The 23726-nt window shown below is 45.3% G+C and overlaps 1 protein-coding gene across 1 annotated transcript in view; it reads left to right on the top strand.

Moving 5' to 3' along the window:
- Positions 1–23726, top strand: part of LOC144822714 (voltage-gated delayed rectifier potassium channel KCNH8-like) — a 1606123-nt gene that overhangs the window by 1558042 nt on the left and 24355 nt on the right. The window contains exon 14 of the mRNA XM_078680531.1: positions 11244–11290. Within this exon, the coding sequence (XP_078536657.1) occupies positions 11244–11290 (47 nt within the window). The remainder of the gene's footprint in view (positions 1–11243; positions 11291–23726) is intronic.

The following is a 23726-nucleotide window of genomic DNA, read 5'->3' as shown; positions in this document are numbered from 1 at the left end:
GTACTATAGAAGTAACATAACAGGCGACTCTCGGGCAGGTCTTATATATAGCTTGTTTATCAGTTTGGGGGGTGGTACTCGAAGAATGCTCCATCTAGCAAAGCATTTCATTGGATGCAGGTGTGGTGTTCCTTAGATCATCGTTAACCCTGTATACATTTCAACGTGCACATACCATCATTTCTTCACTGCGTTTTTTCACAATCTTCAGAAAAATCACTTTCCCCTTTGTGCTTATTTACTTCTGCTTTAATTCATGTGCTAGCATTGAGGTGACTTTTCGAAGTTGTCGGGTGTCGATATTGTGTTTTGTAATGTCTCACATTCCCTTCATTATGCGATTTGCTATTTCTCTTGTCTGCAGTGCTCTGACTGTAATTGTAGTCAAGTGGTATTTAACGGCAATTTAGGCTTTGATCTGCTACCCAAGCAAATGGCCATTGTTCTCTTTTCCCATTGTTAACATTGTATATCATTGTACGGGAAGAATGAACTGTGTTGGTCAGTTCATGCTTTGTGCTGGTTGTTTATTTCTGCAGAGTAACCATTCTGCATAGTACACTTTTTGCACTCCTGGTGCGCTTTGGTATTACAGAAGAGGGCATCTGGGTTTTTGCAGCTCTTTCTGCAACACAGATTGTGCCAGTGCTAAATGTGCATTAGCCCAAGAGGGGTGGTAAACCTTTTAAATGAGGGAATCTGTTGTGGTTACACCCTCGTTGTATTACAGATGCAGCTTTGGAGGCCAAGAGGCCACTGCGAATGCTCAAGTCTCAAATATGTTATAACCAGCTCCACCTTGGAACTTACTAAGAGAATCTCCAATATCAGGGCATCCATCCTTAGGTCAATGAATCTTTGCTACAGTGTTTGAATAAAGCACAACCCTAATACATGTCTCTGTCATTAAGAGATTACTCTGTATTTTGTCTTTTTATTCAGTTTAGTCAGAGAAATCTGTTTACAGAAATATCAAGAAAAATTGCTTACTAGTATTAAAAAAACATAACAGCATGTTCCATACAGGAATTAATCCTTACCTTAATCTAATCCTATTCTAGCCAGAAGCCATAAAGAGTTGCTTTAAAAAAGAGCAAGTAAACATTTGGAGAATCAGGTTAATGGCCATAATAGGTCGAACTCCCCATCAAGAGTAGTTCTGGAAATTCAGCCGAGTTCCCAGACGGCTGCAGTAGCAACCGTTAAAACAGGTAGAAGAAAATAATCACAGCAGTAGCTATGATCAGCATAGAGAAAGTTTTCAAAAAGACATCAGAATAACACAAAATCACAGTTTGCAGTAGCTCGCAGCAATTTCAGGCAAGAGTAGCAATCAAGTACTAGAGCGTATGGCAGGGGAAAGATGTGCATAGAATGTATCAAATGCCTCAACTCTAACTAGGAACACGTACTATACAGAAAGCATAAAAAATATGTTGAGAAACAGTGCTTAAGTAATTCCGAGCCGATGATAATGGAAGTTCTGATTCTCCGTCATCTTCTCTCTCAATTCCCATGGTATATGTCCATGTCGACATGATGTTATTTTTATACAGCTACAGCAGATCACAAAAAGATACATCTAAGAAGGTTCTCATGAGAACCTTTACAAACCTTCTGTTAGCTGTTCAGTGTCCCATCGTGTAACAATGGACAGCTCTATGAAATAAAAGATTAAAATCCAACGTGTCCTGGTTAGATCATGAAATTCAAATCTATAGCAAGTATTTTTTTCTTCAATATACTTGATCTTTATAAGCAAGTGGCAGAGGGAACTATCTAAAATAGATATGTGTGAGGAAAGAAAGAAATACATTTTGCAGTAAAAAGCACAATTTATGAAGATGTTAAGTTCTGCAGTTCAATAATGTAAAATCAGCATTTACAAAAAGGCATTTATTTTATCAAACGAAATGTAAAGAATAAAGAAAAAAATAGAGGCTTGGCAGTGAAAATTGGAAATGGGAGCTCCCTGCAGAAATAAGCAGTATTTTTTCTTTTTGCACGTTTATAAAGGCACATTTTCTCTAACCCCAATATTGACACGCATTTCCTTAGATAATGTTAAATCACATTTCTACATTGTTATGAGGCAAATATACATTAATATTTCCAACTTCTGCACCATCAAGAGGTACACATACTGTGAGGCATATTTACAGTAAAATGTCAGAGCGCATTGCTGCGCCAAATTTGGCAGCATCGCGCTCTAACATTTTCAAAGCGCAGGGATGGGCTGTATTCACAAGAATACTGGCACCCCTGTGTTTCCCCTAGCACTTTAGCAAACAAAAGCTGCCTAGTGCCAGTGCAGGCACCCTGCCGCCATGTTGCAAGGGTGGCTGAGCTGCCCATAATAATGGCGATTTGCACCTTTTGTGTATGCTGCAGAACGCAGCGCACAAGGAAAAAGCAAAAAACTAGAAGAAATGTATAATTTCTCCTTATTGTGCCATTCTAACTCCTGGTATACCATGGCATTAGTGTTGCCTTGTAATTATAGGACAGCGTCAAAAAGCAATGCTTGTTGCAGTGACACCCACAGCAACACCCATTGCATGCCACTTTGCCACAGATGACTACGACGGAAAGGGGCATATTTACAAAGTGGCTTTAAGCCACGCAAAGTGGCTTAGTGCCATCTTGCAAATATGGAAAATGTGCTGAGCCACTGGAGCGTCAATAAAAGTCACACTTTGATGGCGGTGAGGGCTTGTAAATATGGATGTATGACGTTACAACGCAGGCTATTACAACGCCTGCCTTTACAACGTGGTTTTTACATCGCAATCCATTACAACGCATAGCGCTTTGGGGTGCTGGATAGTGAATAGTTTAATTTACTATTCCAACTCCAGTCCCCGTGGACACTAGGGAAGGTGTTGGATAGTAAATTAAACTTATTCCCTATCCTAGAGCGCCCCCAGCGCAATGCGTTGTAATGGTTTGCGTTGTAATGACCGCGTTGTAATGGTAGTGCGTTGTAAAAGTTTTGTTGTAAAGGTTGTTCACCGTAAATATGCGTCTGTGTGCTGCTTTGAAGGGAGATAAGGTGTCTCAGGAATCCCTCTTTTCTCGAGGATTGTAAGTACTGCTTACAATAGTAATCGCCAGAGCCCTTAAGACTCAGAGGCCTAGCAACACCCTGTTCCTTTTGTGCCCAGGTAGTATCATGGCTGGGAGTAGTTGGGACACAAAAACAGCTGGAACCTCACACCTGCCCTTCACACCCAGCGCCCAGCAGCCGATCAAAGACAGAAAGATACACACTGCAGTGTTACTTTACAAGCTACTTCGAGAGAAGCAGAGCTTTGAATGTGATTTTGCTTTTCTCAAGCTCTTTATCTGCATAATATATGCATTGTATTTTACTGGCATCTGTACAATTCTTTCTATACACCTTATGATTACTAAAGTGGTTTTATGTAAGTCTAGGTGCATTTTGTAGGTAGGCAAATGATGTGGACCTGAGGGTGCAGGTAAACCGATCATAATTGTTTTAATAGCCCACAGTACAGCTGTATCTTTTGGCAAAAAATAGCACACGGATCTCTGCAACAAAAACATTAACACCTAGCTCAAAAAATACAAATTTGTGACTTACACTTCCATGCTATTCTCTGCAACAGTTATATTAACCCTCGGAGCTATGTTATGATGATTGAGACCAATGACAGACAGTGCACAGTGATCTCTCCAGCAACTGAATTATCACGTTTGTTATCTTGCTGGTAATATCGCATGAAGCTTGCTGAATACAAATAATTCTTTGCAGCAAGTGCTGCAGTAAGTGACTTAACCCTTTGCTGAAAATGCTTTAAGTTATGCAGTTTGTTTCAGATCATTCAAGATAGTCGGAACAGCTTTTCTTTTCCTATTTGCCCTATTAGCCAATTTCTTTGAGAGTACATTTTGTAACTATAAGGCACAGCCTATCTGTTGCGGACTCATGAACCGCCCCTCACGACCTTACCACTTTTCTACAGCCACACCACCCCCAATGAATGGGTTCCAGAGATCATATGTTTCTATTTCCAGGACTGCACCTTAAGACTGGGCAAGTGCACCCTATTAGGGTGAATACTCTGCCCCCAGGGCATATACAAACTTGTGCTGCCCTGTAGGCAGCACATTCAAGTGAAATGCAGACTTTGTGCACTTCTTAAAGGCATGTTTGCCTCTGCGCCCACATCCATAATACAGCAAAACCAAAGGGGATGATGGACAGAGTGTTGAACATGGCAAGCACACACCCCCAGTCAACTGATCTGGATTTAATCCATCATAATTATTTAGCTCACTCCGCCACCCCAGTTCAGACATGGTCATATGCAAATCAGTCTGACCCTGTGCCTCATGGGAACAGTCCAGCCCGAACTGCCAGGCCACGTCTTCCCTGGACCAGAAACAAGCATCCTGGGACCGGTTTCTGGTTAATCAGACGTCATCAACCAGGCTAGCTTGAAGCCAGTGGCAAAGTGAGCAAGGGACCCACGTCTGGGCATACACTGCCAACTTAGGGTGAACAAAGCAAAACCAAAGGGGATGATGGACAGAGTGTTGAACATTGCAAGCACTCACCTCCAGTCAACGGATCTGGGTCTAATCCATCATCATTCTTTAGCTCACTCCACCACCCCAGCTCAGACATGGCCATATGCAAATCAGTCTGACCCTGTGCCTCATGGGAACAGTCCAGCCCGAACTGCCAGGCTATGTCTTCCCTGGACCAGAAACAAGAGGTGGGTCCCTTGCTCACTTTGCCACTGGATTCAAGCTAGCCTGGCTGATGACGGCGAATTAGCCAGAAACCGGTCCCAGGATGCTTGTTTCCGGTCCAGGGAAGACATGGCTTGGCAGTTTGGGCTGGACTGTTCCCATGAGGCACAGGGTCAGACTGATTTGCATATGGCCATGTCTGAACAGGGGTGGCAGAGTGAGCTAAAGAATGATGATAGATTAAACCCAGATCAGTTGACTGGGGGTGAGTGCTTGCAATGTTCAACACTCCGTCCATCATTCTCTTTGGTTTTGCTTTGCTTGCCCTAAGTTGGCAGGGTAAGCCCAGACGTGGGTCCCTTGCTCACTTTGCCACTGGATTCAAGCGAGCCTGGCTGATGACGGCTGATTAGCCAAAAACCGGTCCCAGGATGCTTGTTTCTGGTCCAGGGAAGACATGGCTTGACAGTTCGGGCTGGACTGTTCCTATGAGGCACAGGATCAGACTGATTGGCATATGGCCATGTCTGAACTGGGGTGGCGGAGTGAGCTAAAGAATGATGATGGATTAAACCCAGATCCGTTGACTGGGGGTGAGTGCTTGCAATGTTGTGCCCAGACGTGGGTCCCTTGCTAACTTTGCCACTGGATTCAAGCTAGCCTGGCTGATAATGTCTGATTAGCCAGAAACCAGTCCCAGGATGCTTGTTTCCGGTTCAGGGAAGACATGGCTTGGCAGTTTGGGCTGGACTGTTCCCATGAGGCACAGGGTCAGACTGATTTTCATATGGCCATGTCTGAACTGGGGTGGCGGAGTGAGATAAAGAATGATGATGATTAAACCCAGGTCAGTTGACTGGGGGTGAGTGCTTTCAATGTTCAACACTCCGTCCATCATCCCCTTTGGTTTTGCTACATTCATAATGCTATTTACAACAAGGGGTGGTGATGGACAGAGTCTCTGAATTAAGCAGAATACTCTCACCCAGTCAAGAGATCAGGGCTAGATCCAACACCGTTTTTTAGCTCATTGCACCATCCCAGTTTCAGAACCTGGCTGTATGCAAATTAGCCTGTCCCTGGCCCAGTGCATCATGGGAACAGAGCAGACCAGACTACAAAAGCCAATTCTTACACTGGGAAGGAAACAAGCTTCCGGGGACCGGTTTCTGGCATTTCAGCCGTCTTCGGCCCGGCTTGCTTGAATCCTGATGGTGCAATGAGCAAGGGACTCACATCTGAGTATACCCTTCCACGCTTAGGGTGGACAAAAATATTTACAACAAGGGGTGGTGATGGACAGAGTCTCTGAATTAAGCAGAATACTCTCACCCAGTCAAGAGATCAGGGCTAGATCCAACACCGTTTTTTAGCTCATTGCACCATCCCAGTTTCAGAACCTGGCTGTATGCAAATTAGCCTGTCCCTGGCCCAGTGCATCATGGGAACAGAGCAGACCAGACTACAAAAGCCAATTCTTACACTGGGAAGGAAACAAGCTTCCGGGGACCGGTTTCTGGCATTTCAGCCGTCTTCGGCCCGGCTTGCTTGAATCCTGATGGTGCAATGAGCAAGGGACTCACATCTGAGTATACCCTTCCACGCTTAGGGTGGACAAAAATATTTACAACAAGGGGTGGTGATGGACAGAGTCTCTGAATTAAGCAGAATACTCTCACCCAGTCAAGAGATCAGGGCTAGATCCAACACCGTTTTTTAGCTCATTGCACCATCCCAGTTTCAGAACCTGGCTGTATGCAAATTAGCCTGTCCCTGGCCCAGTGCATCATGGGAACAGAGCAGACCAGACTACAAAAGCCAATTCTTACACTGGGAAGGAAACAAGCTTCCGGGGACCGGTTTCTGGCATTTCAGCCGTCTTCGGCCCGGCTTGCTTGAATCCTGATGGTGCAATGAGCAAGGGACTCACATCTGAGTATACCCTTCCACGCTTAGGGTGGACAAAAATATTTACAACAAGGGGTGGTGATGGACAGAGTCTCTGAATTAAGCAGAATACTCTCACCCAGTCAAGAGATCAGGGCTAGACCCAACACCGTTTTTTAGCTCATTGCACCATCCCAGTTTCAGAACCTGGCTGTATGCAAATTAGCCTGTCCCTGGCCCAGTGCATCATGGGAACAGAGCCAGGTTCTGAGCTGGGATGGGGCAGTGAGATAAATAACGGTGATGGATCAAGCCCTGATCTTTGGACTGGGTAAGAGTGGTCTGCTTAATTCAGACACTCTGTTCATCACCACCCCCTTTTCTGTATCGTTTTTGGCCACTATAGGTGTGGCAGGGTATACTCAGACATGAGTCCCTTTCTCACTGCTCCATCAGGATTCAGGCAAGCCGGGCCGAAGAGGCTGAAATGCCAGAAACCGGTCCCCGGTAGCTTGTCTCCTTTCTGGTGAAGAATTGGCTTGGTAGTTTGGTCTGCCCTGTTCCCATGATGCACTGGGCCAGGGACAGACTAATTTGCATATAGCCAGGTTCTGAGCTGGGATGGGGCAGTGAGATAAATAACGGTGATGGATCAAGCCCTGATCTTTGGACTGGGTAAGAGTGGTCTGCTTAATTCAGACACTCTGTTCATCACCACCCCCTTTTCTGTATCGTTTTTGGCCACTATAGGTGTGGCAGGGTATACTCAGACATGAGTCCCTTTCTCACTGCTCCATCAGGATTCAGGCAAGCCGGGCCGAAGAGGCTGAAATGCCAGAAACCGGTCCCCGGTAGCTTGTCTCCTTTCTGGTGAAGAATTGGCTTGGTAGTTTGGTCTGCCCTGTTCCCATGATGCACTGGGCCAGGGACAGACTAATTTGCATATAGCCAGGTTCTGAGCTGGGATGGGGCAGTGAGATAAATAACGGTGATGGATCAAGCCCTGATCTTTGGACTGGGTAAGAGTGGTCTGCTTAATTCAGACACTCTGTTCATCACCACCCCCTTTTCTGTATCGTTTTTGGCCACTATAGGTGTGGCAGGGTATACTCAGACATGAGTCCCTTTCTCACTGCTCCATCAGGATTCAGGCAAGCCGGGCCGAAGAGGCTGAAATGCCAGAAACCGGTCCCCGGTAGCTTGTCTCCTTTCTGGTGAAGAATTGGCTTGGTAGTTTGGTCTGCCCTGTTCCCATGATGCACTGGGCCAGGGACAGACTAATTTGCATATAGCCAGGTTCTGAGCTGGGATGGGGCAGTGAGATAAATAACGGTGATGGATCAAGCCCTGATCTTTGGACTGGGTAAGAGTGGTCTGCTTAATTCAGACACTCTGTTCATCACCACCCCCTTTTCTGTATCGTTTTTGGCCACTATAGGTGTGGCAGGGTATACTCAGACATGAGTCCCTTTCTCACTGCTCCATCAGGATTCAGGCAAGCCGGGCCGAAGAGGCTGAAATGCCAGAAACCGGTCCCCGGTAGCTTGTCTCCTTTCTGGTGAAGAATTGGCTTGGTAGTTTGGTCTGCCCTGTTCCCATGATGCACTGGGCCAGGGACAGACTAATTTGCATATAGCCAGGTTCTGAGCTGGGATGGGGCAGTGAGATAAATAACGGTGATGGATCAAGCCCTGATCTTTGGACTGGGTAAGAGTGGTCTGCTTAATTCAGACACTCTGTTCATCACCACCCCCTTTTCTGTATCGTTTTTGGCCACTATAGGTGTGGCAGGGTATACTCAGACATGAGTCCCTTTCTCACTGCTCCATCAGGATTCAGGCAAGCCGGGCCGAAGAGGCTGAAATGCCAGAAACCGGTCCCCGGTAGCTTGTCTCCTTTCTGGTGAAGAATTGGCTTGGTAGTTTGGTCTGCCCTGTTCCCATGATGCACTGGGCCAGGGACAGACTAATTTGCATATAGCCAGGTTCTGAGCTGGGATGGGGCAGTGAGATAAATAACGGTGATGGATCAAGCCCTGATCTTTGGACTGGGTAAGAGTGGTCTGCTTAATTCAGACACTCTGTTCATCACCACCCCCTTTTCTGTATCGTTTTTGGCCACTATAGGTGTGGCAGGGTATACTCAGACATGAGTCCCTTTCTCACTGCTCCATCAGGATTCAGGCAAGCCGGGCCGAAGAGGCTGAAATGCCAGAAACCGGTCCCCGGTAGCTTGTCTCCTTTCTGGTGAAGAATTGGCTTGGTAGTTTGGTCTGCCCTGTTCCCATGATGCACTGGGCCAGGGACAGACTAATTTGCATATAGCCAGGTTCTGAGCTGGGATGGGGCAGTGAGATAAATAACGGTGATGGATCAAGCCCTGATCTTTGGACTGGGTAAGAGTGGTCTGCTTAATTCAGACACTCTGTTCATCACCACCCCCTTTTCTGTATCGTTTTTGGACACTATAGGTGTCGCAGGGTATACTCAGACATGAGTCCCTTTCTCACTGCTCCATCAGGATTCAGGCAAGCCGGGCCGAAGAGGCTGAAATGCCAGAAACCGGTCCCCGGTAGCTTGTCTCCTTTCTGGTGAAGAATTGGCTTGGTAGTTTGGTCTGCCCTGTTCCCATGATGCACTGGGCCAGGGACAGACTAATTTGCATATAGCCAGGTTCTGAGCTGGGATGGGGCAGTGAGATAAATAACGGTGATGGATCAAGCCCTGATCTTTGGACTGGGTAAGAGTGGTCTGCTTAATTCAGACACTCTGTTCATCACCACCCCCTTTTCTGTATCGTTTTTGGCCACTATAGGTGTGGCAGGGTATACTCAGACATGAGTCCCTCTCTCACTGCTCCATCAGGATTCAGGCAAGCCGGGCCGAAGAGGCTGAAATGCCAGAAACCGGTCCCCGGTAGCTTGTCTCCTTTCTGGTGAAGAATTGGCTTGGTAGTTTGGTCTGCCCTGTTCCCATGATGCACTGGGCCAGGGACAGACTAATTTGCATATAGCCAGGTTCTGAGCTGGGATGGGGCAGTGAGATAAATAACGGTGATGGATCAAGCCCTGATCTTTGGACTGGGTAAGAGTGGTCTGCTTAATTCAGACACTCTGTTCATCACCACCCCCTTTTCTGTATCGTTTTTGGCCACTATAGGTGTGGCAGGGTATACTCAGACATGAGTCCCTTTCTCACTGCTCCATCAGGATTCAGGCAAGCCGGGCCGAAGAGGCTGAAATGCCAGAAACCGGTCCCCGGTAGCTTGTCTCCTTTCTGGTGAAGAATTGGCTTGGTAGTTTGGTCTGTCCTGTTCCCATGATGCACTGGGCCAGGGACAGACTAATTTGCATATAGCCAGGTTCTGAGCTGGGATGGGGCAGTGAGATAAATAACGGTGATGGATCAAGCCCTGATCTTTGGACTGGGTAAGAGTGGTCTGCTTAATTCAGACACTCTGTTCATCACCACCCCCTTTTCTGTAACATTCATAATGCAGCATGGGCGTAGAAGCAAAGTGGTTCCCCCATTTGTCTGGCACTACGCCCCCATCCAAATGCGAGAACGCCCTCAATGATAACTCCACTACAAAAAGCTCTAGCAAGAAACTGTCAGCAGTACAGCAAGACAGCAGCATAACAAAAGCAGGGCCCATAATCAAAACAAAAATAGAAGCTAGTTTAAACATGCTTCACATGTCTTATCCACATTGCCATTTAGATCCAGGCAACATTAAGATCCAGGCAAAATACCACAATCTGGTTTGTGTAGGTTTGTATATTCTGAACACCTCTGGGTACTTCCTAATGGCCAGGTTTCTACAAAGATGAACACATAGATTGGTGAGGGCCTGAGTATTTCCAAACTATAGAGTTTTGCAAAAACCATGACAAGAGTAAACAAAAATTGCCGGAAGGCTGATGACCAACACAAGACCTTTTGGTGTTGCCAATGCTTGTTCTGCTTTTGAGCTCACTCACACCCTTCATGTATTTATTTGTGCATATATTTAAAAGTTCCTAAAAATTAATTTACATATATTCATATTATAACAATACTTTTGTTATGGGTTGATAGTATATCAATGGTGTGTATGTCATATAGTTGTGTACTATACAACACCCCACTCAACAACTCAAATAGCACGTCACTCCAACATCGAAACACCCCCCCCCCCCCCCCCCCCGCCCCCGTCCCCAACTCCTCTTCTCTGTAAATGGATACTGTGGATCCCAGCAAGGCGTCACCTCCTCAGTTACTTACATCAGACGCATAATGGCTAGCCAGGGAGTGACTGAGCACTCCGCCCAGATCGCACGCGCCCGAAATGGTAAATACTTCTGGCCACACACAGCCAACATCAACCATTATAGAACACATACATCCAAATCTATGCTCATATTAACCAAACCACACGACTGAAGATCTAACACAAACAATCACTGGCCTATGACAGGATCCTTAAGACCAGGAAGTGAAGGTACACACTCTGCAACAGCACAAAGATGCAACGCTCTGAATTATTATAGCTACAGTTAATATAGAAAAGAATCTCTGTAACATGTCATAACAAAAGTTCAGGTGTTTCCGCAGTCATTGCACCGAGGCACTGAGACCCTCTCTCTTTTTGTTCCGCAGGTGAAAATGCAGAGACCAGGAAAAGCATCGCGAGGCTGAATCAAGAGGCAAGCACGTTCTTTGTTTTTCTCAGAGCCTAGGAGCGCGGATAAATGTTCTGTTTATGTGGATTTTTCTTTAGCAATGTGTGGATCGCCGCATGTCACAGACCTATGAAATAGCCTGGGGATAATAACTTGGCTTCGGCTTGCCTAGGCACGACTCAATGCTGCCTTTAGATACGTTCCTCTCCCTCCCTGTTGTTTCTCAGTTGGGTTCCAGTGATCTGTGCTCATATCCTCCTTGTTGTCCTACACTGCCTGCTGCTCCATCATCACTGGTTCTCAACGTGGCTCCATCCACGTGCACGGATCCAGGACAAAGCTTCCCTGCTGGTCTACATAGTGTATGGAGTCAGTGAATTGAGATCTTAGGCGAGAGTGCCCTCTGCTGTTCATAGAGGGGTGCTGTGCAGTAGTCAGTCTGCTTCTTGAGAAAGACCAGAGATGAAAGTTTACATCGAAAAAGCTTGTACTGCACACTAAAGCCTACTCTGAATTTCATTAAGTAGCTCAAATATGTTTATCTCGACAAATTAAAAAAAAGATGTATCTTAAGCCTTGTTTTATTTCAGAAAGTTGGACTACAGCCTATTGAAGGATGAGAAACGCATGTAGTTCGATAGTAGTCGTATCTATCCATTCAATGCAGGTTTTTTGGAGTTTACTTTTTAGAGAGCTCGAACTCGACCCGAAGGTATCGGAGCGCTTTACATGAGCACCGGTTGCATTGCAGACGGACACATTCATTTCTAGGTATTAAGTTATTTTCCCAGAATCACAGGATGTTTGAGGCACCCACCACTTGAACTTGGTTCCCCAGCTTCAAAGTCGGCCGATCTAGCCGTTAAGGCACACCATCTCCCCTTCATTAATCAACCCACATTATATTATTCATCTTAAAGCAACGAAATTCGTGCTTCCTCCTTTTGTGTTTGCTGCTGGAAGGCACTTCCTAATCTGCATTACCCCTTGTCCCTTTACTTCGTCATAGCACTTATTATTGATCCTCGTTTCAGAGACGCTCCTGCCCCAGCCTTGAGAACTTCGGGGCATATTACCAAGGGCCTTATCGCCGCTTTAGCGGGAATTTTTCCCGCTAAAGGGGCGATAATTTTATCGCCCTATTACCTAGCTGTCGCTAACACCAGTTAGCGACAGCTAATAGGCGATAGCGGGCATTTAGGGGCCCACTATCATGTCAGCGATAATTATTGCTAATGACATGCAAAGTGGGCGTGCCAAGATGTTAGCGACTGGAAACAGTCGCTAACATCGCTATCACCTATTACCAACTTTTGGAAATAATCGCGCTAAGCGCGATTATCTCCAAAAGCTAACGCCTGCCCAGAGCAGTTCTTAGCCATGTTATCCAATGGAAGGTGGATAACATGGCTAAGAGCATTGTCACGATAATGCATGAATATCGCTGATTTTACAGCGATATTCATGCATTTCCCACGATTTTTACCGCTTTTGAGAGAAACCTTCATAATATCAAGGTATCTCAGTGGTAAAAATCGTCGGAGCGCGGCGATATTTTAATACCCGCTAACCAAGCTTAGCGATAATTATCGCTATAGCTTGGTAATATGCCCCATTCGTCCCTTTGCAAGATTTAATAACGCTATGTATCAATCAATCAATATAAATCTTTATTCAATTATGCATCATAATCATAAAAGATAGAAACATAAAAGCCACATAAATAAATACCTTAAAAACATTAAGATATACAGTCCACCGTATTTCGATCCGATCGCACGTTCTATAGACATTAGATACAGTTTGAGAAAACTAGGCCAGCCTATCATTCGAATTGTTATAAGTCAGGCACACATTATTTTATTCCAGTATGAGGCTCCTTTTAAATAGGTGGTGACCGCCAACATCAACGAATAGTGGTGGGTCAAAAACCGGAATTGACTAACTATGCAACTGATAGGCTATGTAAATCAACTATGTTAGAAAACTAACATTACTCAGATCGGGATGGTACTTCATTCATGTTTTGAAGAAAATACCCATCAGTATTCGACCTGTACCGCCCTTTTCATCATATGGGTGCCTTCATACCACGAAGGAAGGTGATCTACACCAGTCATTAGAGAGTTAGACTGGAGCTAGACCCAGTGATGTATATTCAAACTATGGGCGACAGGAGACTACTGTTAAGCAGTGCAAGTGAAAAGTGTGGGGTAAAAAAGGTGACAGAGTGCTGTTTAAAATTAGATAGACAGGACCTCCCCGATCGGCCCGGAGGGACGCCTGGAGTACCGACGGCCAGAGCGGTGCTTCAATTACCTGAGCCGTAGCCAGGTGAGGTGGAGCTTTTCTCTCCTATATAAATCGCTGGGAGAATGACTAATTAAAAAAAAAACAGGTGATATTAATCTTTTCACTTTATATTTCACACTTTTGTTTTCTAAGCAGTAGCGTTATAGGTCCTGAAGAAAGCAGTGGACACCACTGGGGTCCTTAAATCTGCAGAAACATGTCGACCAGTTAAGAAGATACTAGTAGCTATTTATCAAACTACTAGATTCGCACTACTTTTTTATTGACTTAGAAGCAGTGAGGTGTCTATTAAAATTGTTTTCCTCCTGTCTATCTATCTCCTTGAAGTCGGTTCTCTCCATGGCCCTGTGAGGGTAGAGTACACTTACCATTACTATAGCACAACATACAAACACAACTGCTTTCCACACTTAATAAGAGATGTTAATTAGTACTCAGATCAATGGGGCACATTTTATCAACCTCAAATGTCATGGAAGTTTAAAAACTGTAGGTGTGTTAATAAGCCAGTGAAGTACAGGCAGCTGCTAGATGTCCCTGTTGAGCATCTATTAATGGGCTCTCTTGCTGCACCCTTGTTGATTCAAGAGGAGCAGCCCAGCATCTAGTGAAAGCTTGTGCTAATGCAGGTTCTGCTGCTGGCTTCTCCAACACGGGCCATTAAAGTACAAAATGTCCCCGTGGAGCTGGCAGCCTTCCGTTGACTTTACAGGGACATCTAGTAACAGCTTGCATCACTTCACCAATGAATTAATTTATAACTGCTTTTCTATAATATTAACAGATGACTAGATCTGGTGATAATGCATGGCTTGTGGACTCTGGGACCAGAACAACAAGGTGGGGAGAATGGCCGAAAGTACCTTCATGCACCCATGTGAAGTTCTGGGAACAGATCTAGACACTGCAGGCAGATCCCGCGAGGCCTGGCTGAAGACCAAGCAGACATTGGGATTTATAGCACCGGGTGAGGCCGTCAGGCTTTGTAGAAGACCTCCTTGTGCTCAGAGCCAATCTGATATGGCCAAAAGCTATGCCCTGCCGGCTCCTACGGTAGGAACATTGGGTGCAAGGTGTGGCCAAAGGACACATCTTTCACCAAAAATATCTTGTGCACGATGAAAGGAAGACTGCAGGGGCAAGGATAGTGATGCAGGGTGTGGATGATGACCATTTTCCTGGGGCAATGCCGGCTGCATACAGCCAAAGAGCATGTCACGTGATGGCTCTGTGAAGAAGGGGAACAGGGCACAATGCCACGGCATGTGAATAGAGTCTGGACGATGCTGGGGGGCAAGGAGACTGGCTGCAGGGTAAGGCGGAAATGCACTCCCTGTGAGTATAACCCACGTGGCGTGGCCAATGGCTATGCCCAACAAGCTGTGGTGTAAGGAAACTGAGTGCCTTGCACAAGCTGAAAGGCATGGTCGAATGTATGTAAAGGGACTGCTGGGTGGAGGAGGACTGGGCTAATGACATGGGCAAAAGCCATGTGAGGCAGCACATTTAAGGTCGTCAGGCTTCAGGCCATCTCCTGTAGATATTTTGGCCAAAACATTTCATAGCCAATCCTATTGTAATTAGTAAAAAAACACCTTTGTTAAAGGGAACGTTTATTTCTTATTTACATCATATCCTAAATAACTTCAGCGAAAACAAATTGCAGTTACAATCCAAAACATAAACAGTGGTGGTCCTGCTTGTTATGGAGACACGTGCAGTCATACCTCTCTCCCAGCACACTGTTCATGGTCTCACATGTGATGTCATCACCAGGCACAGAAAAAGACTGAGCTTACCTTTGAACTGTGCCTTGCTCATAGGGAGCTGGAGTACTGTCAGAGACTATACCATACCATACCCTGCACCAGAGTCTCCTTACATGATCGGATTTTTGCTCAGCAGGCACTGAAGGAGGACATAGAGGTACATTCCAGGCACTTGTTCATATATACCAAAACAAAATCCAAATAATGCACTGAAAAACAGAGGGGCATATTTACAAGTAGTTAACGCCACCAGATCGTCACTTTTTCCGACGTTCTGGTGGCGTTTAGTCCTTCGTCTTACTTAGCAAGGTGGCGTTAGGCCACTTAACGTCGCTTAACGCCGCCTTGTAAATATTGCCCCGAATCACGTAGCAACACCCATTGATTTTTTATGCCTCCCCATATTTACAAGGTATGGGGCAGCGCCAAAAATATCGCCAGAGAATACCATTTTAATCAGGCGACACTAGGGGAAATTTTTCAATTTTCCTCGTATTTTGCTCTTTCCACGCGTGCTGCATTCTGCATCAAACATAGACACAGCAAATCCCCTGTAAAGATTGTTTCTGTGCAGGAAGGTGCCCCTTCCTGCACAGAAACAATCACCCCTGCAGCACAGGCACCCTTGCAACATGGCACAAGGGTGCCTTCACTGGCGCTAAGGAACTTTTTTAGTGCGAGCGCTAGGGGAAACGCATGGGTGCACTGCATTTATGTAAATATGGCGCATCGCTGCGTTTTGAAACTGACAAAGCGCAGCGTTACATCTTTTGGTATTACACCGCACTCTGCCAGTTTCTAGTAAATATGCCCCAATGTATGTTGGGGAACATGGTGGTTTGCTTCTGCAAGTATACACAGAACAATAATACAAAAACATTTAAATTCCTTTAAACAGCTTAGTTGACGGGACATTATGGTTATTATCTAAAACCTAAAAACCACTGAAATTTGACAGTTTTGTTGAATAACCCATCCATTACTTCCATGCAAGATACTGCTTGTGAAAGTGCAGACGATGACACAAATGACATCATGAATGACATCACTGGTGACATAAATCTCAGCCCCACTAAAATCCTTGATGACATCACTACAGCCATGAACATTCCTTTATTGACATCTCTTTGCTTCCAATGGAAATACATCGATTGTGAGACGTCCTGCATTTTGGAAGTGGTATTGCAGTTTTCTAACTGCAGTTCGTCTCTGTGGTAAAAAGTGGTTGCAACAAGCGTTGTTCTTTTAGTCCAGGTGACGACTCAACTAACACTGATGACATAACTGGTGAAATCAAATATCACCAGTGACATCACCAAAGCAGAAAACATAGCTCTTGTCCACATCTGTTCCTTGGCAGGCGAAATGCTGTGTGGTTCTGTGTGTGTTCTTCATGTCTTACCACAGTAATGAATATGTATCAGGATATGTATTATTTGTGAGTGTGCTTTATGTCAAAATAAAATTCCCTTTGGGTAAATCAATTTAACGAACATCAACTTCTCAGTGACATAGAGGGATAACAAATATTCTAAACATAAACACAATTATAACTCTGGAGACTAGGAAACTAAGAGCAATGCATAAGGTTTAAAAACATGAGATAACAGTGATTTCAAAATAAGCACAGTTTATTCATACATACAATTAATAAAAGTTACATAAAATCACAATAAATTTGGGAACACAGAGAATATAACAAGGGGATGAATCAAACCATAAATACTTCTGATCAAATTCATACACCTAACAACAGGAAATACACAAAAATCCTAAATCAAATGTTGATAGTATTATTCCCTTCAATTCAACGCGTTTCGACGGACATTTAACCTATCGCCGTCTTCATCAGGAAATATAGTCTATATTCCCAAGCAATCTGCAATCACATAAAATATGTCTTAGTACTTTCACCATGGCATCATTAAAACTATCCTGTACATTAAATCAAACCCCAGTATCACTTAAATAAACCCAGCTATTGCTCAAACTAACGTAGCCTGTCCACAGCTTTTTAACACAAATTGTCACACAGATCAGTTTTTTACACACAAAAATTACAACCAAATTTTCTACTTGGATGTATACATCCACATATAGACAACATAATATTTTTGACTGTCACTCCAGTAGAACATGAACCTGGGTTGAATGCAATCTAAATATAGCATTTCATTTTTTATTTTTTATTATTCAGCATGGTTCATCCTGAAGGATACCTGGTGGTATAAAAACCACATCCTATACACTGGTTACAGACCAGGGGCAATCCCCCCTCTCTCACCAAGAGGCTAACGAGAATACCCGTACACCCACCTTGCATATTAAGCCCGTCACCCACGTGAGGCAGACAATAGCTCTTAGCACGGACGGTATGCCCTCTATTCGTAGGGCGGCAGAGAAATATAACTCCGCAACTGCAGAGAGAAAGAGAAAGAAACACCACAGTGTGGATCATTGCATCTAACTACCTAACTCTCAAATGCCCAATAGCGCACATACATAGTGACCCAACCCCTTAGCGTTACTATTCAAAATTGGATTGCGCAAGCGAACTTACATTCAAGATCAAAGATTTGGAACCGCCTTCGGATTTAAAACAGATAATGATTCGGCGGATTATCTCTCTGTGGAATAACATGAGAGACTCAATGTAAGGTCAATCTGAGATATTTTAAATGTCATATTGACAACTATTCTCCATTACAGATACTTACATCAAACGTATTAAAATCCAGAGTACTCGCGGTACTTATGTTGGATCTCAGCTAGTTTGACATAATTCATTGGGCTCCAACACGGTTGTATTGCTGAAAGACGAAAGTTAAACCTATTTAGAAAATTTTAAACCTATTTAGAAAAATTTTAATAAGGGATACACGCATTAACCCAGAACCTCCCTAATGTCAGAGATCACTTACATGTATCTTTGCTAAACAGCGCGTAAATATCGTCACTGCACACCGGCGTATTCTGGCTCTTGTAGGGTAATGATAATTCCTCTGAGAGCCTCTATAGGGAAAGATAAGGGGCTACATTTAATAAACCGTGTGCGCCACCCGGGGCTAGTATCCCTGTACCCCACCGGACATTGACATACCGTAATTACAGGAGCTGCTGTCGTCCCGCGAGTTCCTCCACTCGTATCCGGCTACAAACCTATTGCCTACAGGCTGTTTGATTTAAATGCCTGAAAGCGCGCCAATTCCAAAAGGGGGGTGTGGTGTTCACTCTGACACTATCCCCGGAAGCACTTTGTTAAAGATAAGAGGAAGGACCACTAGTAGTCCTACATTCCTCACCGAACTACATTCAGCATGGACATAGAAATAAGTCCGCCTCACACTGTTAAACCGGCTATGCGTAGAAAGATCGAATTTCTACACAAAGGCACAAATAATTATGTAACGACTAATCCAATGGAAAATCGCCAATATTAAATATTAAGGGTGCCGAAACTATCCCTATTTATTTTGAAATTTGCTAAATCTCCAAACTTAGAAAAATGTCCACCACAGCGCATTTATGGCAATGTTGCGAGTCCGTGTTGGAGTGATCATGTCTCTCATCATAACCATGATACAACAGCATTTGAGAGACATAAACTCGCCAAAACTTAGCCTTATTGCTTACAGTCCTACGTTATAGGTAAAACCCCATCATTTCTACTTTTAAATGGTACAATAGATTTCTACTGACAAGAGAGGGTCCATTTAGCGGTCAGCTCTATATAGTAAGTAAATCCGCATGGATTTAACAGTTTGGTAATACAGTAAATTGCTACAGACAAAAGTAGGTAAATACAAGGCAAACTGCCTTTTTACCAGCAATAATACACTCCCATTCCTCACGGGAATTCAGTCCTTGTCTGACTGTGTTTAAATACGATATGTACCACTGTTCTCTATTTTTACGGGCATTAACCAGGTTCCCACCTCTTTTCCCTACCTTCACTCTCTCCAGTATGAACCATCTGAATTCATTTTCTCCATGTTGTTTTTCCAGAAAGTGAGAAACAATAGGGGCAGTGATCTTTTTTGTTTTTATCGCGGATCTATGTTCCTGGAGCCTCGTCCTTACCTCTCTACCCGTTTCACCAACGTAGTAGAGCCCGCAAGGACACTCCAGCAAGTAAATCACACTTTTACTTCTGCAATTGTTATGAGTTTTACATTTAACAGTTTTGTCATTACACGTAATTTCAGCTGCCACAATACACTGTTCACAGATGTTACACATGCCACATTTCGTTGTGCCCACCACTTTAGTGTTATCCAGGGTTCTCTGAGTCTCAACCACTTCCTCTCTGTAAGTATGCACTAGCAGATCTCGTAAGTTCTTGTTTTTTTTAATGCAAAAAGTGGTTTTTCTAAGGCATTCTCCTCTTCGTGATTTAAAATATGCCAGTGTTTATTCACCACATTCTTAATTTGGTTACTTATATTGCAGAATTTGCTCACAAACACTACCTTTTTTACTGGTTGTTTCTCTTTGGTGGTTTTCTGTATCAGGGCCTCACGGTCATAGAACCTAGCTCTCTTCATTGAGTGAGACAGCAATTTCTTAGGGTACCCTCTCTCTCTGAATTTCTTTTTTAGAACTTCTGCATGTTTATGATAGTCCTTGATGTCAGAACAATTCCTCCGCAAGCGGAGGAATTGACTAAAGGGTATATTTTCTCTTTGAGATTTGGGGTGGAAGCTTGAAAAATGGAGAAGGGTGTTTTTCGCCATTGGCTTCGTGTAAAGTTCCACTGATAACACACCTTCAGAGCGTGTGACTGCAACAATATTTCTTTACATGGAGTTGCTACAGTCGTACATAATCTTTAGAGCCGTATTTAAAGTAGTGGTGTCACTGCAGGTGTCTCTGCGTGCCCTTTGCCCACTAGCGTGCCACCTGCATCTGCTGGCTAGTACTCCTGAGCCCAGTGCCTGCTGGGAAAGGCGTGTTGCTTAGCCCAGGTTTCCGTCCGATGAATATTGTGCTGCAGTTTGGCTCGTATCGGGCAGACAGCACTGCCTTAGTGTCTGTGGTAGCGCTCTAGTGTCTTGCTACCGGAACAGGAAGCAGAGGACAGGAAGCGGAAGGCGGCCATTGGATATCGGCGCCGACCGCGATTGTGAGAGGAGCTTTCTCCCGGCGCTCCGGAAAATAAAAACAATTACCAATTGCATTTCTAGTCGGTGTGCTCATTCAACACATTACAATGGCGACGAGGGTCAGGAATTAGACCACACGCGCGCAGCACACGACAGGAGCGGCCACGTGAGTCCCGAAATCGGAAAAAATAAATAAATAAATAAATAATTTCTTCCGGAGCGTGGCAGAGGAGCAAAGGGGCCTCACTGAAGAAAAAAAAGAAAATAAATAAATTTAGAAAACCATAAGGCCAGGAGGGCCATCCAGAGCGGCGACCTGCAAGCAGTAGAGTGCCTTCATGCGGAGGAGTGGATTGGGAACCCACCCACAGAGCTGGATTGCACCCGAGAGGCGTGGACACCATAGTTCCACGCAGTAGTGTATACCCTTCATGACCAGGGCGACGAAGAGTCCGGCAACCTGGCGGAGCAGCGGTTAGGCGGAGAGGTCCTAAGCTCGTCGAACCCGACCGGAAGGGGAAGCCTGCAGAGTACATCAAGCCCCGCTGTGGGAGACAAGGGAAGTGACAGCGACAGCGATCACGGTACAGGTGACAATACCGTACAGCACACGCCTGGGAGTCCGCCTGGCCGACCGATCCCTGTTCCAGCGGCCCGGAGAGGCGCAGCCAAGATGGCGGTCCACTCGTCTTCTCTCACCCAATTAGTGCCATTCCTGACCAAATGCGGAGAACCGGATATGAAGTGGGAAGACTGGAAGAGGTATTTCTTAAACTATCTCGAAGCTCTGGAAGAAGAAGGAGACACGCCATTCTCGAGCAAGAGACGGAAAAAATACTGTTGCACAACTTGGGCCCGGAAGGGATCAGAGTGTACGATACCATAGTCAAAGCCGAGAGAGGTGACACGGACACGGATGTCTTCAGTCACGCCATCGCAGACCTCGACGCACACTACAGGCCGGTCGTATGCGTCGCGATAGACAGATTCAATTTCTTTCAAAGAAAGCAAAAGAATGGGGAGACGGTGGATGAGTATGTCGTCGCATTACAGAAATTGGCCCTCACATGTAAGTTTGGCACGCTGCATGACGACCTAATCCGGGACCAAATCATTATGCACACATCCAGTTCCCACATCCAGGAGAAACTATGGGTGAATGGAGACGCTCCCCTCAAAGAAATATGGGCGATGGTCAAGAAGGCAGAATTGTCGAGACGTTGTGCGCAAGCGGCCAAGAAAGAAGCAGGCGGGACTCAAACAGTATGCAAGATTATGACGCCGCCAAGGGATGACCGGCCAAGACAGAGAGACCAGCAAAGGAACCAAGACAGAGGAAGACCTAGTAACAACTACTCCCAAAGGGACAACAGGACGAATAAAGGTAGCAAACCGAGCTGTTACAGATGCGGCAGCGCTTCGCATCTAGGAAATGACAAGGTGTGCCCTGCATTCAGAGCAAAATGTTCATACTGCAGTGTGTTCGGTCACTACGAGAAGGTGTGTCGCTGAAAAAACAAAGGAGCAATGGTTAGATATGTAGACCAAGAACGAGGCGAGGAGGCAGAGGACCAAGAAGTCGCGGATGACCAGGTGGAGTTCCTGTATATTGACGTCCAAGTGTTAGAAATGGAAGGAGAGGGAACGGACAAACCGAGACTGAATATGCACATCGGCGGGATACCATTGGAAATGATAGCGGACAGTGGGGCACCCATCTCCATCATACAACGACAAGTATGGGAAGAAAAGTTTGCACCAAAGATCAAGGAATCACTGCACCCTATGGATTTAAGGCCGATAACATACACAGGACAGAGAATTCCCATGTTGGGGTATTGCCCCCTCCTATTCGAGTTCAGAGGGCGCCACGCCAACTGCAAGTTGTACATAGCGGAGAAAGGCCCCTCAGTTTTGAGCTGGAAAGACCAAGGAGCACTAGGGATACAACTCAACCCAGGGGGCATTGAAAAGATATTGCTCATGGACATGGAAGCGACGGACGAAGTAGAGTCATGGCGAAGAGCGTACCCCAAGGTATTTAATGGTCAAATAGGGGAATTGACGAAATACAGACACCTCATTAAGCTGAAAGAAGGTGCCAAACCAGTGGTACACAAAGTAAGGAACATCCCGTTCCGCAGCAGAGAGGCAGTACAAACAGAATTGGACCGGTTGGAAAGAGAAGGAGTAATCCGAGCCATAGAAAGTGCAGAATGGCTTTCACCCCTGGTTGTAGCTCAGAAGCCAAATGGTAAAGTGAGGCTGTGCGTAGACTTAAGGGAACTGAACAAAAACATTGTAACAACAAATTTCCCTTGCCCCGTATCAATGAGATGCTAGCCAAGACTAAGGACATCAAATGGTTCTCCACCGTGGATCTGTCGTCTGCTTACCACCAAGTACGACTGCATTCTTCGTGCTGCCATCTCACGTCTTTCATCACGCCCTTCGGCTGTTACGAGTTCGTGAGAATGCCATTCGGACTAGCATCCGCAGCGGCGGTTTTCCAGAAGCTAATGCACAAGTTGCTGAAGGATGTAGAGGATGTGCAGTTTTTCCAAGATGACATCCTGGTGATGGGGAGAACCAAACAGGACCGCAATGAGAAGCTCCACAAGGTGCTGAAGACTCTCCAGGAAAATGGTCTAACGGCAGAATGGACAAAATGCAAGCTCGGGGTGCAATCTGTCACGTACCTGGGTCATGAAGTAAGCGAAAACGGGATCAAGCCAAAAAGAGCGAATATGAAGGCCATTCAAGATGCCCCCACGCCCAGCAAGAAAGAAGACGTTCGGTCATTTTTGGGGATGGCCGAGTACTACAGTAAATTTGTTCCCCACTTTGCTACGAAAACGCATCTACTACGTCAACTCCTGAAGGAGAAGAACAAGTTTGTGTGGAGCCAGGAAGAACAGACGGAGTTTGAGGCCCTAAAACAAGAACTGAGTACCGCCATTCCCCTGAAAGGATTCGACCCGGGAGCGGAGTCTATCCTCACCACAGATGCCAGTGACCGGGGCTTAGGAGCAGTCCTAATGCAGAAGGCGGACAATGGAGAAATACAACGGTCAGCTTCGCCTCAAGGTCCCTCGCGTCCAACGAGGAGAAGTACAGCGTCATAGAGAAGGAGATGCTGGCGGTGGTGTGGGCGATGGAAAGATTCAGGCAGTACTTGTGGGGAGCGAAGTTCTTGGTGAGGACGGACCACAAGCCCTTGGTCCGAGTACTGACGTCAAGCGGCCATGCTCACGCAACACCTAGAATAGCCAAAAT

This window comes from Lissotriton helveticus, chromosome 3_1, assembly GCF_964261635.1.
Source record: "Lissotriton helveticus chromosome 3_1, aLisHel1.1, whole genome shotgun sequence".
NCBI classification, from domain to species: Eukaryota; Metazoa; Chordata; class Amphibia; order Caudata; family Salamandridae; genus Lissotriton; species Lissotriton helveticus.
The sequence above is the reverse complement of the archived record's forward strand: the minus strand, read 5'-3'. Positions and strand labels throughout refer to the sequence as shown.